At 38.5% G+C, this 18,491-nt stretch overlaps 1 protein-coding gene across 1 annotated transcript; it reads left to right on the forward strand.

Moving 5' to 3' along the window:
* The first annotated feature begins 447 nt into the window (after positions 1–447).
* On the forward strand, positions 448–18,276 carry il12rb2 (interleukin 12 receptor, beta 2a). Its single transcript, XM_023262749.3, has 16 exons — positions 448–603; positions 881–996; positions 1,357–1,617; positions 2,173–2,296; positions 2,407–2,591; positions 3,817–3,959; positions 4,292–4,436; positions 6,981–7,054; positions 7,607–7,808; positions 8,839–9,024; positions 9,679–9,780; positions 9,946–10,092; positions 10,649–10,783; positions 15,148–15,244; positions 15,441–15,528; positions 15,601–18,276. The coding sequence occupies exons 2-16, from the start codon at positions 936–938 to the stop codon at positions 16,078–16,080; spliced, it is 2,430 nt and encodes an 809-aa protein (XP_023118517.2). The 5' UTR covers positions 448–603; positions 881–935; the 3' UTR covers positions 16,081–18,276.
* The last annotated feature ends 215 nt before the right edge of the window (positions 18,277–18,491 follow it).

Genomic DNA, 18,491 nt, shown 5'->3' on the forward strand with positions numbered 1-18,491 from the left:
ATTTTTTTCATTGAAATATTGATATTTTTACTTAAGTCAAAAGAAATAGTCATGTGTGAAAGACCCAAATACAAGAATTCGATCACTTATTGTTTTACTTCAATCATTGCTATTTATTGCCCGCATTACATAAATGAATAAAAAGTAAATAAATATAGTAGCAGAGCACTAAATTTTAAAGAAATTCTTAAAGAAAACTGTGCAAGGATCTCAGCAACCTATAAAAATAATGAAGATAAATGATGTGCTACTTTTAGTGACTATGTAATTGCTAAATTTCTGCATATATTACAGTACAACAAGGAATAATCCTGCATGATTTTTGTGCACGGTGCCAGTTTGTTGTGTAGTGATGTGGCTCTGCAGCGTCAGTGAAGTCTGAGAGCTTCTGGCTTCACTCATCACGTCAGAGAGTTTGCAGTTCTTCACACCACACCAGAGGCGGCAGTCAGTCAGTCAGCACCGAGTCTCTGCTTCTGCTCCCGCAGTCTGGACTTTCTGCTCCACATGAAGATGTTCAGGAGCAGATATGAAGACGGATAAAACTCCAAAAAGCCCAGGAGGCGAATAAACCTTGATATGATGCTGGGATGTGATGCCTCGGTGAGTTCGAGGCTTCGTTTTCTCCATTTTGGCACCGTGATATTTGGATTTACGCAGATACCTGGCGCCGTATTTATCAACCGAAACTGCTAAAAATATATAAAAATATGATTTTACATTCATTTAAATCAAGCACCAGCTGTCAAAGGGCGATTTCATAAAGCATTAGATTGTAGTTTTGACCATTAAGATACGCGTAATTCCTTAATAAACACACTTTTTACCACCCAAAAACACAATTATCCGCATGCAGTTGTGTACTTCTGTTTGTTTTCAGGTGAACCCTGGTAAACAAACATATTTCAGACCGTTACTGATGATTCATTGCGACAATGTTGCTGTCTTGGTCCGTTTTCATCGCTGTTACTGTGCTGGCTGTGCAGCTTTGTATTGGTAAGTTCAAATGACAGTCACACTTCTGACAGTTTTGGAGCTATTTCTCTTTTTTTAAATCTTCATATTATTTGTAGATGGGCGTTTAATAGAGCAAAAGCCTTTAAATTATGCGTATATTCTGGTTTGTCTCTTATTTGTGGACACTGTAGGAGTTATATGATGGTTTACAAGTGATATTTAAAATAATCTTATAAAAATGTGCCATGTGGATAAGGGTTTTTATGCAAGGCTGGTGTGACATGACATTCTCATATTAGCTCCAAAATTACAAAAATGAAAAATCCAGAATCTGTTACACTGCCGTTATGAAACAGGCAACACTGTTGCAGTCAGTGGAAGTTCTTGTTTGTGCTTTAGGTGAGAAATCCTGCAACATCAAGTCCACTGCGGGGTCAGTGGTGCAGCGGGGTTCCAGTTTCACAGTGTACTGCACCTTTAACTGCAAGCGCAAAGGATCCATGTACTGCGACGACCCCACCACACTACAGACGCACAAGGACTACAATTCTACAACTATATATGTTAACGTGGTGAACATAACAAAGAGCAGAACGTACAGCTGCCGGTGTGAGTGCTGCCCTCAACTGGACCCCTGTGGACTGGACATCTTAGCAGGATGTGAGTATAAACTGAGCAGTAAAGCACAACAGGCAAACCTTTAATGCACAAATTTACATATCTGAAGCCATATTGTTAGTTCAGCTTGAACTGGCAGCTTTAATGTTGATAAAACCACTAAATTTACCTTCCACTAACCAGTTATGCTTATTCAATACTTGCGTGAGTAGGAAAACACTCCTCAGGATGCTTTACAGTTCATTTATCTAGTGGCTTGACCAGCTTTTAGTTCTGCTTTCTCTTCTTTACTGAGCTTCCACACTTCTGCAGGCTGAGAACAAAGTGTCAAAGTTAGTTGTGAAAAGTTGCTCATTTTGACCACAGACATGTTTTTGTTGTTTGTTTTTTTTTGACACATGCAGCTGAACAGTTTCCTAAACTGAAGCACGCTCATAATGATATAAATGTAAGCATGGATATAAATGCAAGGTTTTCTTTGGGTTCTTTGAAGATACAACCTAATCCAGATAATGTTACTTCCCCATTCCTAGTGTGTTTTAGGTGTTGTTCTCTGCTCAATATTTGAGTTGCATTAAATTCTTCTTTGGTCTCCAGACCCACCAGATCACCCAGAAAACTTTACATGTACCTACGAAGTCCGAACAAAAGAAAGTGGACTTCTGGTCTGCACTTGGAACAGAGGAAGGGACACTTATCTTGGGACTCGATCAAAGCTACGGTGAATCACCAAAATACTCCATTTCCTGAATATTCCACTCATCAATAATGTCATAATGCAGTGTTTACTGGTATTTACTGACAAATGAAACTTGGCTTTGCGTGTTTCAGCGTGAGAACTGTGACTGGAAACCACACAGCTGGACCACACAGTGTCTCCAGTACGGGAACTGAGTCACTATCAGCTAGTTTTGCCATGTCCAGATCTGTCCAGCTCATCTCGGTGTGGGTTGAGGTCAATAATTCGCTGGGCTTTGTGGAGTCCTCCATTAGCGAATACTCACTCAGTGATATTGGTAAGATGCACACAAATTGTTTAAGTCCAAATATTTCAGTTCATGAGGTGCAACTTCTGCACAGAATGCATGGCTTGTTTTGCATGTGAGGGCAGTTTCAAGTTGCTTCCAAGACATGAGACATTGTGATTACAAATTTACAAGAGCTTTGTAGTGAAAACTGTCTTTTAAACTCAGACTATGGCGGTTGATGATTGCCTACACTGTTGTAACATAATCTGTAAAAAAAATAATAATAATAATTGAGAAGTCTGGCAGCATGAGTGCCAGAAAAAATAGATTAAAGGTAAGGTTCAAAAACTAAAAAAAAAAAAAAAAAAATATATATATATATATATATATATATATATATATATATATTTTTTTAATTAATTAATTAAGTTAATTAAATTAAATAATCAAATATCTCTAAGATAATCATTTTAAAACTGATTTAATTATAGTAAAACTGTATATGTTTAAAGTCACACATGGTAAAAAAAATAAAAATAAAAAAATTGCTATTTGAATACTGATTTTCAATGTGGATATTATTTTAATTTTTGGATCGATTAACATGTAAATAATTACTTTTTTCTGTGATTTAACTTGGTGTTGTCAGTAATTTTACAAAACAGGGAAGATCTGTAAAATAATAGGTATAAAAAAATGTTATATGTCAAATATCTGCAAATTAATGATATTTTTGCTGATTTTAAAACAATGAAAACTGTATAATTTTACAGTCGCACATCGAAAAAGAACAAATTTCCATTTTTTTCCCTTTTTTTTGCCCAAAGATTAGCCTGTAAATTATTACTATTATCTGTGGCTTCGCCGGCTATTATCTGTAATCTAAGAAAACAGGAAAATCTGTAAAATAACAGGTTAAAATGTTTCTTTTTTGCCCTTTTCCAATCTTTAATACATTTTCTAATAATGCCACATAACTGCAAAAATAATTATATCTTTGCTAATTCTAATAGAGTCAAAAACGGTGTAATTTTAGAGACAAATGTTGCAAAGCAAGCAATTAGCAGTTGCAAAAATACAGATTTTTGATGCGTTTGATTGTGGACCTGTGTTTTTAACTGCCAAAAACTGTTTGAACTTTAATTTTTTACAATGTACCCTCCATCTGTTCCTATAACTATCAATAATCATGCAGAGGAAACTTAAGCTTGTATGATCTTTGCAAGGTTTTCAGTGTATCTGACCGCTCCGTTGATTGTGTTGATCTGAGCAGCGATGCCCCTGGCTCCGGGTCTTTACCTGCTGAAGTGCTCCTCCAGAAAGTGCATCATCAAAGTAGAAGAACCTGTGAAGACTCAACATGTGCAGATCGAATACACAGCTGATCAACAGACATGGACAACTTCTCTCGACTCAGTAAGAACTTTTAACTGCTGCAGGCTTTGACCATTTAGGGACTTTCAGTGGAATGCAGTGAGAAATATTGGAGGTTACATGAAACGTTTGAAGATCAACAGTAGCTGGATGGTGATAACTCACACATTCTCTGCTGATTCAGAGCTGAAGGCAGATATGAGTGGTTGAGTTAGTGTCTATAGAGGTAAACTCACAATGATGCACAAGTTTAAACTACAAGCTGAAATTTGACCTCTTTTTCTCTATCAGGTGCTCTTAGAGAATATTGGCAAATGGCTCATTACTGCAAGAAAGAGTTTGAGTTTAAAAATGCATTTATTATTGACTTCCAGGTCGTACAGATGAACTCCTCTCAGGTTCGGTCCGTCTCCTCTTTGGAACCGTACACATTGTATTATTTCAGAGCCAGATCCAAATTCAGCACGGGTATTTGGAGCGAGTGGAGCGCAAACATCTCCAGCTGGACTCAGGAGGAAGGTAAGAAATGGTGCATTAACCTGCAGCTCCACAGAGCTGATCAGAGTTCCACCTTTATGTGCTGTTGGCTGAATGAAACACTACTGATTCTGTCTACAGGCAAATTGTGCAGTATCTCTGTGGCACTTTATCTCTGCAGACTATCAGATACTGCAGCAATGTTTCCTTTCCTCTGGCTTTTTGAATCACTTAACCACTGACTACCTATTAGCCACCGAAACAGGCCTCATTGGGTTTTTGTGTTGAGAACAAAACCAGCTATTACTGATAAGACCCACTGTGCAGAATTACTTGCACTGAGAATTGTAGGTTATTTTTGAGTCTTGGTAAAGATCAGCTAAACCTTGAGCCACAGTGAGGAAGATGCTAAGATGGCAGCTATGCTTTATGGGAAGTATCGCTGCATATTTGTGGTACCGATGGCGTAAAGATAAGCAGGTGTCTCTACATATATGTAAGCTATGATTGTGACAGATCATGAGTTTCCATGAAAAGCAAGCACTAGCAGAAGTCAAAAGCACTAAGCAGAGTTGCTTATACAGGGTGTTTTATGTTACTTCTTGGTGGCACTTATCACACACATTTATTACACCTCTTCATCTAACTTCCTCATTTTCCTGGATAAGAATATAAACGTCTGAAGAAAAGCTAGAGGTTATTTTTAAGTCCACATTTACCAGAACTACATTCGTGTCACAAGCTACTGGTCTGAGCAGGAAAATCAACTCAGTTATTTGAAACATGCTCAAAGAAGCTAATCTACCACAATGTGTTGCTGTCTTTTCTTTAAAGTTATTTTTTGGCCTTTTTTGGATGGGTACAGTGTAGACAGACAGGAAGGAGAGTTGGGGGAAGACATGCAGTAACGGGCCCAGACCGCTGCATCGTGGACCAGCTCCTGTACATGGTTTACCTGCTTAACCCACTGAGCTATCCAGGCGCCCTGTGTTGCCTTTTTCTTGTGAACGTAGCAGAATTTGTTCACGGAAGTGCAAATTTCTATCATAGTTTCCAAATTAAATCTGTGATATTTGTTACTTTAGGGTGATCCGACAATTTTCTCTGATGTTGCTGATTTAACCTCGACAAACGCATTTCTTTGCATCAAAGCTACATATTTATCCATGAAAATAATCCCTTCCTGCCTTAGAATGTCTTAGTGTAATTCTACACTGTTGCAATGAAATGTACTTTCCACTCGCTGCAGCTCTGCACACCAGCTCACCTGTGACTCTGCTCAAACACTGTAAAACTACTTTACGCTAAAGAACGCCAAGTTGTAATAGTGGAGTGATTTAGCTAAACATGTTAGACCCAGAAACCAAATTCTGCAGGAGTAAAATGATTTGGAAACCCTGCAAGTTGACAGGATTGGTTCGTAAGTTTTTTGGCACATAAAACAACAGAAGTTGAAATCTGTGAATGGCAGTTTCAACGTGGAGATTCTCAGCTATTATTTTGGTCATGATATGTCTTCTAGCATACAAAAACACTCCATATGGACATGTGAACAAGGCACAAACCAAGACTTTCCTGGAGAAAGCCTTTAAAAGAACATCAAACTTAGAAAAGAAAAAATTACCACATATTACTGTTATTTAATTTCTATATTTTTTTTGCATTTGCAAGGTTGTAAGTTGGACAGGTGGCTCTTATGTCTCAGTTTTCCTGCAGCACTTGAACTCATCAGCAGAAATGCCTTCTCAGAACAGTCTTCGTGCATTAACATGTGACTGTTGAACATGATTGTGATGGATTTTGTCTCAAATTTGAATTAAATTTTCATTCTTCAGGGAAATTAAACCACTGCAAGGCCAAAAAAAAAAAGGAAAATCTGCAATTTGCTTTGAAAAAAACTGTTGCTACTAAAGCAAATATATCTTTCATCTAAATACTGGGCTGACACCTGAGCTGAAACTCCCCTGTGTGGTTGTCAACCCTCATTTTCATTTTCACCATTCGGCTCATCGCTGTCAGGCAGATGAATAAATCTGTGTAGGAACGTGGAGTGCTTCACGTCTAACAGCAGCTTCCCACATTTCGTACACAAATTACAAGTGGCCTTTCCGTCCTTTCTGAGTTATCGCGTCATATACTGTCATTCTGCTGTCAGTGTTTACTGTATTGTTGCTGTTTTTGTAACAGACGCTGTACTTTTAAGAAACTTTCTGGAAACATCAGGAATTAGTCGATAAAATGCTGTTTTTATTTTGAAAGAGAATAAAAACAGACCTCTAAACCACAATGTGCCTTATTAATTTCATGATTTTCTAATCATACGTGGACGTACACATTGTTTTAGAAAGCATGTGGTTTCTTGGAATTGTTACTCATCGCTGCCAGACCGAGCTGTTAATGAACGTTTGTCACTTTCAAAGGATTTCACAGCTTTTCATCTCCGACTACTACAACCGATTAAGAATAACTTACAAGAAACGTTGGCACTAGCAATTCCAATGCACATAATAATACTAAAAAAAAAAACAGTTCTAGTTTCTCTGCGAGGTCAAACCTGACATCTTGCTACTGTTTTTCTAATTTTAGCTCCTGCTGAAGAGCTGGATGTCTGGTTTACTGAACCCGAGTCTGACTTTAAATCCACGACAGTTTACTGGAAGGTAAGTTGAGAATCTTGTCCAAAAGTCTTCTAAGTTCTAAGTTTTTTTTTTTCATCTGAGTGGATGCTGTAATTCTGAAAGACCTTCACCACCATTGAAACTCCTGAAGGTTAATACTCTGCTGCTGTAGTTTCGTGAGGGTTTGCAGGCTCCATGTGTTCCCTCTCTCGCTCTGTGTTTGTGTGGGTGTGCAGCATCGTAGCCACAGCAACACTTTCTGATCTTTACTGCTTCACTACTACGTTCTGCAGAGTAAAGGTCAACCCTTGACCACTTCTGAGGTGTGACATCTTCATACACACACACACACACACACACACACACCTACCGTTTGTTAATGTCACATAAAGACGGTGAGAGACAAGTGAAACCTGACAGCAGACACCGCAGTTTCAGTTTACAAGAAAAAGCGGAGCTGAACAGAAATGATGTGTCTTACATACTCATCTCAGATTTTTTAGCAGCTCTTAAATCCACAGCGGATGGAATTTATTCCTGTTCCCTCGGTGTGGTGCTGTTTACATTTACTATTAAACGTTTCTCTGATTGCAGGAGCCGAACACGTCCATTTCCAGAGGGAAAATCATAGGTTATAAAGTCGGCGTTGGGAGGCCAAACCTGAGGGTGTATAATATCAGCGCTGATGCCAGGAGTTATTCTGTTCCATTCTGTGCCGGCTGTGAAGTGACAGTGTGGGCCTGCAACTCCAAAGGCCTGTCGCCTCCTGCCAGGGTAACAACCCGACGCACCAAAGGTACAGTAAAAAAGGAAATTTCAACCAGATCCCCTGTGCTTAAACAACGCTTAATTCACCTCTGTGCTGATTTAATTAAACCTATGTGGGAATATGCTCCACATGAGATCATGAGACAGATTCAGAAAACTTTATTTGTCCACAGGGGGCAATTAAAAAGGCACACAGAGCAGGCAGTGCAACATTGACATAAGAAATTGAGTGAAAAACAAGAAATTAGAGATGAGTAATATAAATAAGACAAATAGAGATAAATATGTGTACAACTGTAGAACAAGTAATATAATAAGAATAAAAGTAAAATAAAAACAAGAAAAAAAAAAACACAGCTTGGTAACAAAGTGCAAATATGACAGACTAGTGCAAATATAGTGCCAGATAAGTAAACTTTTTTTGTCCCCTGAGTGCAGTTCAAAGACATGTAGAGCAGTTGGACACAGAATGATAGCAACAATGCTAGTAGCTGCCATGTGGTAGTTCAAATAGGATCAAATTCATTTTAAAAATAGTAGAATAAAAAGTAAAATATTGTACTGACATTAGTGTACACATGGTGCTAAAGTGGTACAGAGGTGACTGTACATGAATTTAGCAGCATTGTTCAGTAAAAGAGCAGAATTATTGTTTGTTTTTGTCCTTTTATAGTTTTAATGTAGCACTTTGAGATTTTGCTGAAATGAAAAGTGCATTACAAATTAAATTTATTATTATTATTTGCATGAGGTGCAATTTAGATGGGAGTGCATAATGCAGGGAGTTAATCTTTTTGTGCTTTAACAGTGCAAAAAAAAAAAAAAAACAACTCATTTATAACTGGTCAAACTGACAAAAACAAAATTCGACCCATTTGGTAATCCATCAGTTCAGACTTGTGCTTTTATCAGAACAATCACACAAAACCAGAATCTGGCTGTTTTTCTGGTTGCATATTTGTTAAGAAGCTACAGATGCTGGATCCAGATTTAATTTAGCATCACTGCACCCCTGTAGACTACATGAATACATGATTACAGGTTCTCCTCTTTTTCAGTCAAGCCCTCTCTGGAGGTGAGAGTGTCAGCAGGAAACTACAGCATCGCCATCTCCTGGACAAAAGCTGAAACTGCACCGCTGCTGCCGACTGGGTATGTGGTCGAGTGGTACCCAGAAGGCCGCCAGCTACAGGAGCTCAGATGGGTCAAACTGGACAAGAACGAGAAACAAACTGTCATTTCAGGTGGGAAATTAAAGTAAATGTGGAATACATTCACTTATACTGAAAAAATGTAATTATTGAAACAGCTTAAATGAATTCCCTCAATTGGAAATCCACATTTAAAATGAGTTCAACCAAATTAGGTTCACAAGTAATATCAATGCTGCTGTCTTCTGTTAAATATACTTAAATCTTGTTATTGTTTTTAAATGAATAGTTTGTATTGCTGCAATGTAATTTTAAGAAAAATCTACTTGGAAGTTTTCAGTTTTACCAATTTCAGTATTGGCTTTACTCAAACGTAAAATCTAAAACAGGATTTTGTCATTCGACTTACGTCTTTCCTTTTCTTGACTTTTTAATCCAACTCAGCAGTGAGATTTTAAAGAAAAGTAAACATCATGACATTAGACACACAGTGCTAAAGGAGCTTCACACCTAACTTTTGCATTTTGGCTGAAATTTGAATACCACTTTCAAAGAACAAAGTATAATTTCAAATTAATAGAATTCACAACTGTATTCATTAATGAAGAAAGATAAATCAGATTTGTTCACAATTGTACATTAAACTACAGCTCAAATATAGTGTCTACAGTGCAGTTACAATTTTTTGTCATCTTCCATGATGTTTTTCTGTTCTCTCAAAGTGCTTCACCGTCTTTCTTTATGCAGGTATTAAAGCGTTTGAGTGCTATGAAGGAGCCGTGTATGTTTTCTACAATGAGAGTTCAGTGAGTTGGACCAGATTTAAAGGTGTCGCCACTTTGGAGTCAGGTAAGATCTAAAAGAGGATAAACAGCGTCACTAGTTCTACGTTGGACATAATATATATATAATAATACTGAGACTGAGTTTACAGGATTAGTAAACTCAAATATTTTTGTGCTAATCGTCATATTCAGTGTTTTTTTTTTTTTGTGCTGTGCTTGTTGTTTTCAGCTCCAGCAGCTGGTCCGACGGTCAAAGAGAAGGTTGAGGGAAACGAAGTGAAAATTACTTGGACAGAGCTTCCCAGGAGTCAACGCAGAGGCTGCATCTCCTCGTACAGCATCTATTTAGAGGACAGCAGTGGACACCGAGAGCTCTGTAAGAATAAATTTCACTCCTGTTGTTTGGAACTGCACAAAAATTTGAGGAGGGACAACGATATGTTTTGTTCTTGTTGAAGACACATCTAGTCTTGCAGCATTTTCTTTGCAATGTATTTGAATTTTGTATGTATGAGATTCATTAATTTTAGAAAACAGTTTCACGTGTGCCATGATGTTGTGCATTGCCATATGCCCATCATGTACTATGGGGGTGAAAACAATGTGCTGCAAAACCATAGCGTCATAGAGCTGCTGCTACACTAATGTTTTATATTTAGCAGCTCTTTATTCAAAAATGTAGAGTGACTGCTCTCACCATTGTCCATCCATTCATTACCTATACACCGCTTCATCCTCATTAGGGTCATACTATATGGAAGATAATGTAGGGGAGCATGAAGTAAAGGATGCAACATTTTAGTACTGGCGGCATAATTTTCATACGGTTGCTTTTTTAACTGAAATGTACAGGTTTAAAGTATTTGCATGTAGTTTGCAGCGTAGGAACGGGAACATGACTGCTTTGCGTGTGTGTTAATGCTCATTTTCAGACTCAGTAGCATCACCAGAGAGAACATATACGATCAAAGGCCTTTCTCCAGGAGTCTACAGTCTGTCGATGAGCGCTTCGACTTCCACAGGAGGAGAAGGTCCTGCAGGTCAGAAGGTCAAGTTCTTCATCGACCGTAAGCAGCTTTTCAGTTGTGTTTTTTAAAGGAATAGTTTGACATTATGGTAAATATTCTTAGATGCCTTCTTGCAGAGAGATAGATGAGAAGATCAATATTGCAGAGCTCTTTTGTTTGCCGACTCAATATAAAGCTGACTGGCAACTGTTAGTAGTGGCTTTTAATACCAGTTTTTGATTGAATAAATAAGATATAATTATTGAGCTTTAGAGGTGCTTGTAGACGGAACTTCTATATTTTACTAGTTTACTGTATTTTACTGGTAACATTAGAAATGTCATTCGTTTGCATATTTCCTATATTAACTATGTGCTCTCTCATGTGAGCTCCCAGTTTCAGGGAGGATAAAAAGAGGATGAGCACACAAAAATAATTCTGTAACAGACTCCGTCATTGGTGGACAAAGTTTTATCAGTTAAACAAAACCCAGAGGCTGAGACCCTCTAGTAGAAGGGGTATGAGAGACAAACTTAGACAAGATTGATTTTATACCTTTTGTTCCTGTTATGTGGAGACACAGACCTCATTTACGTAGACATTGTAATGAACCTCTAAAAGACAACTGCTTCTTGGGAATTGACTTCATTACAGAACATTTCTACAATGGTAGACATGCTAGGGTAGCCGTTTCCAGCCTTTATGCTAAGCTAAGCTACCTGGTTGATGGATGTAGCCTTTTATTTAACAAACATACAGTCATGGAAAAAAATATTAGACCACCCTTGTTTTCTTCAATTTCTTGTTCATTTTAATGCCTGGTACAACTAAAGGTACTTTTGCTTGGACAAATATAATGATAACAACAAAAATAGCTCATAAGAGTTTAATTTGAGAGCTGATATCAGACATTTTTCATGGTTTTCTTGATAATAACCAAAAGTAGGGGTAAAACAGTCTGTGTGGCTTCCTCCTAACCAGTAAGTTGGCTGGAGTGGGCATCAACTGAAAACTGGATTCATCCCTGAAGAGAATCTTAGCCCAACCATCAACAGTCTAATCCTTGTGATCCCAGCAAAGAGTAACCGGCTTTCCTCTGCCTTTCGTTGATGGAGGACTTCCATGCCCTGTATGACTTCAAACCAGCTTCAAGAAGTCGCTTTCCAACTGTCCTTGCTGAACAAGTAACATTTCTCGACAGTACCCACTCATTTTGAAGGTCCCTGGAGATCTGAGGACGATTCCTGACAGGGACAGAGGAGTGACGGTCATCTGGTGGGTAGAAAGACGTTTCCTGACCAGCTAGCAGTTTGGTAGAACCATGTTGGGCTTGTTTTTTCTTGGTGGAATGAACAACTGTCTTGGAGATCTTCAGTTTTTCCGCTACCTGTCTCTCACTCATGATGGCTGCCTTTGTGACTTCACATAATTCTTTAGTTTTAGGCATCATGTGAGAGCTGACAACTTGTGAGTTGTGCTACGGCTTGAATGTCAGCAGGAAACCACTCTAGACTTTTGCATGTGCTGCTGATGACATGAAATGTCCTCTTATACACCCTGGAATACGTTGAAGCTGAAGCATGTCAAATAGGACATAAAGTATTATGTTCACATTTTTTGTCGTGTTCATTGTATTCTTCAGGTAATATACCTTTAGTGGTACCAGGCATTAAAATTAACAAGAAATTGAAGAAAACAAGGGTGGTGTAATAATGTTTTCCATGACTGTATATGAAACTGATAGAAATCTTCTCATCTAACTTCCGCAAGAAGATTAATTTGAGTAAAAAATCCTCTTATGGTTAAAATTCACACCAACAATTGGCTGTAAATCTTACATTCACACATAATTAAAATATGTAACTAGCATTAAAACTAGACATGTGAAAGAGCATTTTGTAGCTTAAAGTACATAGACTGTATGTTCTTAGCCTGTCAAGTCAAGTCAGTTTTAATACATCTGTCCCTGTTTTGATCAAAAAGAATCATTTCAAATGGTCTAAACATGCATACAGAGCGATTTTCTTGCAGCACACAGACTTTATATTTATGTAGAGCCCTGTGGCTACCAACAAGCCCTGCTACACCAATTTTACTTTTCTCCTCAAGTATAAATTGGCTCTCTTGGTAATTATCGGTGTTACATTTCACTCCCCTCCTGTCTCAGACAAGCTAAATGAACCAAGGTTGTTTACGGGTGAAACTAACAAAAACTGCACAAACAAACAGAAAACGGGGTTCTGTAGTCAAAAATAGGATTAGTGTATTGCTAAATACCACTACCCCCCACTAAATCTACCAAAGGTGGTAGAACAAACAAAAACTAAGACCCCTTAAAAGAAAAACATTCCCCAAAACAATGGCAAAGAAGGGCTGGGTTCTGTTCTGTTCACTGATACAAAACAAAGACACTCAGGTTTCCAGAAGAAGACCAACTGATGGTGTTGAACCTTCCAGGTCACCTGCCCACAACCACCTGAGCAGCTGGGTGATCCGTCCTTATATCCCTGCCCAGCTGATTGGCAACAGCACACAGCTGAGCTCAATCTCACAGGTGCTGCAGATTGATCCTGATCTGAGAGCCAGGCTGTGAACTTTCTAAGTCCAGAACAGTGGCCTCAGAACTGCCAGAGCTCCACAATCCTGCGTCTGCCCTCCAAACACAGGCCTGGTCTGTGTGCAGTTGGTGAACAATGGCGTGTTGGCTCAGTTGGTGTGACACTAATAATGTTGGGGTTGTGAGTTTGACAGTTGTTTTATTCCAAACTCTCTATGTTTTTGACCTCAATTAGAGAGGGGGGAGGGTTTGCCTCACTCGCCCAACATCGACTATATTGTTGTCGAGGTTGTTGTTGCCCAGAATATTCCGATAGGACTTGCAGTTAGTGCAGTGGTTTCATTGTGCTGGGTATAATTGTGTTGAACAGGGATGTCAAACTCATTTTAGTGCAGAGGCCACATCAAGCCCAATTTGATCTCAAGTGGGCCTCAGTAAAATCACAGCATAGTGACCTATAAATCACCACTTTTTCCCTTTGTTTTAGGTCTGAAAAGTACATTCTGAAAATGTTCACATTTAATGAACTATCTTTTTACAAAATATTATGAACAAACTGAAATGTCTTAATAAAAGCAAGATCAATTTCAACATTATTATGCCTCAGTTGATCATTTACACATGCATTACAACTGACAGATCACAGTTTATCTACAAAGACACAAAACATTCAGTCACAGCTATCTGGAACTGAACAATCTGGTATTTTACTTTATGATCAAAACAACTAGAAATTATTTAAAATTTACAGTTTTACAAATTTAGAATTTACAGTTAATGTCTTCTCTGTAATTTTTACCCTTAAAATCGTCTCGCAGGCCAAAATGGACCATCTTGCAGGCCGGGTTTGACATTGCTGGTGTAGCACATATATATATTATGATTTTGATGCTAACAGTGCAGCTAAGTTTCTTATCACTCTGAACCTTAAGCAGTTTCTGGGCATTTTTTTGCTCACATTTTTATGTCACTATCAATATAAAGTCCTGCAGCTCAATGGAAAAAGCACAACCACGACTAGAAGAGAAAACTCAGAAATGTCTTCCATGAAGAATGCTATAACACCGTAAATGATTTTAAAAAATGAAAATTACATTTTTATTTATTTATTTTGCTAAAATTTTATTGTAGTTATTGCAGTGTATAATAGCCTGCAGTTACACTTAAAAGTCCCTTAATTTTTCTCCTGAAACTTGGTCACACAACAGTCTCTAATGGCTTCAAGAAGCACAACCTTATTAACTGGTTAGTACAGACAGTTATTTCTGGTGAATATTTAAGACATGCAAAATAAAGTCATGTAAAATTTGACAGAATGTCATGATATAAAGTTTTTCAATAGAATAACATGTCACACTTTGTTGCTTTGACAAATTTGTGCAATACTGGTGATATTTTTAAAGAAAAAATGCTTTTTAATCCCATTGATGAGTTTGGGATTCTGAAGGATACATTAAAATATGATTTTTATATGTAAACCATAAAATTTGCTCCTATTTACACACACCAGAATGTGTAATAAGACACAGATTTGGTGTGCATTCATTAGTGCTTGAAGCTGGGGAACTAGATTTTACATAGGGACTCTAAGAAGTTAGAAATGACCCTGCACATACAGTATGTGAGGTATTTTAGTCCAGACTTTGCTACCTCTTTTCATCAAGAATCAAATGTGAAAGTTAAATCCACTTATTAGTTTTTCTGCCTCTAATGTTGTTCCTAAGTGCAATTACAAAATGTTTTTATCATGACAGCTGCTCCTGATGTCTTATTATGACTTTATTGCCTTTTCTGAAACACTCATTTTGTTCTATTTCATTAACTGATTGGACCGGAGGAGCTATAATCTTACATCTTTGTGTTGCAGAGGAAGCTCATATTTCCCTCCTGCTGGTGTGTGGAATCCTCTCTGTGATCGCCCTGTTTCTAGTGTGTTTGTGCCAGTGTTCAGCCGTAAAGCAGAGGTATGTAAGCAGCAGCAACTCTGTGTGGATTTATAGAAGTACAAACACCTTTCATTATTTTTTTCAATTACAGTCCTGCAGAAAACACACAGCAATTATCAGTGAATATATGCAGCAATAAAAAGAAACGATTGTGCTGCCATAAAAAAAGTTTCCATGTGGTTCTATTAAGCCGGTTTCCACATTCCTTCCCCAGGTTCTTCGAGTTTTTCCAGTGCTTCATGCTCGATGTCGTGCCAGATCCTGCAAACAGCAAATGGGCCAAAGAGTACACACAAGACAAGGTAAAAGGAGGACAAAAATTGAAGCAGTAGTGTGTAGTGTGGCCCTCGTTCCTTATTTGTCCTTCTAAACAGGACAAGATGAGCCTGATGCCTCAGCAGAGTAACTCCAGCGCGAGCACTGAGGAAGAAGAGCCGATCCTGGTGGATGTGGAGGAGCTGCCCAAGCAGAGCAGCGACGTCTCCATGCCGACAGACGTCTCCATGCCGACAGACGTCTCCTCGCAGCTTCCTCCTCAGACCGGCCTGAACCCTGGTACTGATCCGGCCACGCTGCTGTATCCTCCAACCACCTACATCAAGAGCTTCTCCCACGACTCGGACAGCTCCGACCAGACGCAGACCTCTCTGGACACCAACTCAACCGTCGACTACATCTCATCACACGGGCCGGGAAACTTGGACGAGGAAGATGAAGAGGAAGAGGAGGAAGAGTTTGTAGGCATGAACTTCTTCCCAAGTCACAACATCTTCCTAGATTCACTGGAGTTTGGAGGGAAGCTGACTCTGGATGCAGTGAAAATTGACTGCAGTGACTTCTTTCAGAACACTTAGTGTTTAAAACAACTACTTTTTAGAAGAGGAGTGCTACAAAACAAAAGAGACCAGAAACAATGACTGGATCAAGCACCCAGCTGAGATGTGCCTGAACTACCTCTGCGCTCACTGAAACCACAAGTGAACCTTTCTTTTATGCAGCAGTAATGTTTAATTCAAAGGGTATTTTTTTCATTTCATGCATTACAATTGTTTTCTCCGCAGAACAACTATGGACACACTAAGGGCATGACTGAAATGAACACAGCTCAGGCTGCAAGGCAGAGAGATTGTAATTTCTGACTATTTTATCTGAGGTATAAAAAAGAGGCTGCATCTCGCTGCTGGCAGCCCTTAAAAGCCTTTTTCACTGCATTTATTTTGACTTTTTATAGTGGGAAAAACAATGTTAGCAGCTAACGCCAAAATGAAATTGAACTCAGCTGTATTCTTTTCAGTCTTATTTATATTTTTTTTTTACAACATAATTAACCTCAAATAATTTGACATAGTGAGGTGAGTATATTATTATGGAGAGACACCCAACGAATCCAAAGATTCCCTTTAAGCAGCTCTTTGGCAACAGTGGGAGGAGAAAACAGAAGGAAACCTCTGGCAGAATCAGGCTCTGGGAGGACAGACATCTGCCTCGACTGGTTGGGGTGATGGTAAAGGGGAGAGAAAAGGTTAGCAGAAAACAGAAAACAGACAATCAGAAGAAAATTCTAAACAATGGGGAGGTGGTGACATCAGAAAATGCAGCTCAGAGACACCTGGAGAGGGAACAAAACTACAGAAGAGTGAACACAGAGTTAGTGACATACAATGGTTACATATAAATGTAAATACAGAGAAAGAGAGGACAGAGATGATCAGTGCACCATAGGAAGTCCTCCAACAGCAAAACTAAAGGATGATTCATATACTCACCGGAGTCAGCTTTAACTAGAAACGTCATCAAAAAGGAAAGTTTTAGGTTTATTCTTAAAAGTAGAAAAGGTGTCTGCCTCCTGCACCCAAATGAGGAAGTCTCAGAGCAAAGCACCACACTGGGATAATATGGTACAATAGGATCTTTAAAATACAATAGTGCTTATTCAGTAAGAGCTCTGTGTGTGCAGAGAATGATATTAAATTCTGGATTTAGCAGGAAGCCAACACTAGGCTCAGTGCTAATATCTGACAAATATGATCTTCTGTTCGTACTATTTAGCATTTTGGATCAGCTGAAGGTTTTTCAGAGTTATTTAGACATCCGGATACCAAAAAATACCATTGTCCAGTCTAGAAGTTATAAATGCACCGACCACTTTGACTATATCACACAGGTGGAAGAAGACTGTCTTGAGACTTGTTCTATGTGAGTTTAAGGACATATTAGGCAAAATTTTGTTATTTACACCAATGCTTTTTCTAGTATGTCAAAATGTCCAGCATACAAAAATGTAAATCCATACTCCATGTACTGGTATTATAGCCTTGACTATTCTGTATTGTGACTATGCTTTCCAATAAACTCATCCTACCTCAGTCTGAGCTCCTCTGAAAGAGAAGGAAGTTAAACAGACTCAGTTAGAACCAGCGGCAACATCTAATGTTTTTTTCTTAAAAAGGAAATGTTATCAAGTGTCTGGAAGAAGTTGTCAGGTTGTGCACTAAGACCAACATGACCATGTTAACGGACACAATGAGGGATGTCTACTACACTCACTGAGCACTTTATTAGGAACATCTGTGCATCTGATTGTTCATGCAATTATCTAATTAGTCAATCATGTTGCAGCAGTGCAAAGTATAAAATGACTGCAGCTCCAAGTCTTCAGGTAATGTTCATATCAAACATCTGAACGGGGAACAAATGTGATCTCAGGGACCAAAAAATGCTGGAATTTCACAATAGACTCTAAATTTTACTCAGTATGGTGCAAAAAATAAAAGGAGCTGATAAAGTCAGCAGTAACTCAGATAAACAATGTACAGTTGCGGTGAGAAGAAAAGCGGCTTTGGCTCACAAAACATCCAGACTTGAGGAAGACGGAACAAAATCACATCAAGTTCCATCCTGTTAGCCAAGAACAGAAATCTGAGGCTGCAGTGGAAACATGCTCCACAAAACTGTACAGCTGAAGACTGGAAACTGTAGCCGGATCTGGTAAATTGGGATGCCTGAAGAGTTTGTTTGATGTCATTGAAAATATAGAATTTCCTCATCTGTGCTAACATTGCCTGAATTTTTTTCCCTCTTTATTCCTACACATCTAAAAGGGCATTGTCAGGAAGGTACAGAACTTATCAGCTATTTTGGGAGCACCAGAACTTAATCATTCACACATTTACAAACCCATTTTAATAAAAACCTCAGGTGGGATGTTACCGTTTGACGTACTCACCTTAAAGGACACAACTTTCATCAGATGCCGTGTATGACG

This window comes from Amphiprion ocellaris, chromosome 2 (assembly GCF_022539595.1).
Source record: "Amphiprion ocellaris isolate individual 3 ecotype Okinawa chromosome 2, ASM2253959v1, whole genome shotgun sequence".
Taxonomy (NCBI): domain Eukaryota; kingdom Metazoa; phylum Chordata; class Actinopteri; family Pomacentridae; genus Amphiprion; species Amphiprion ocellaris.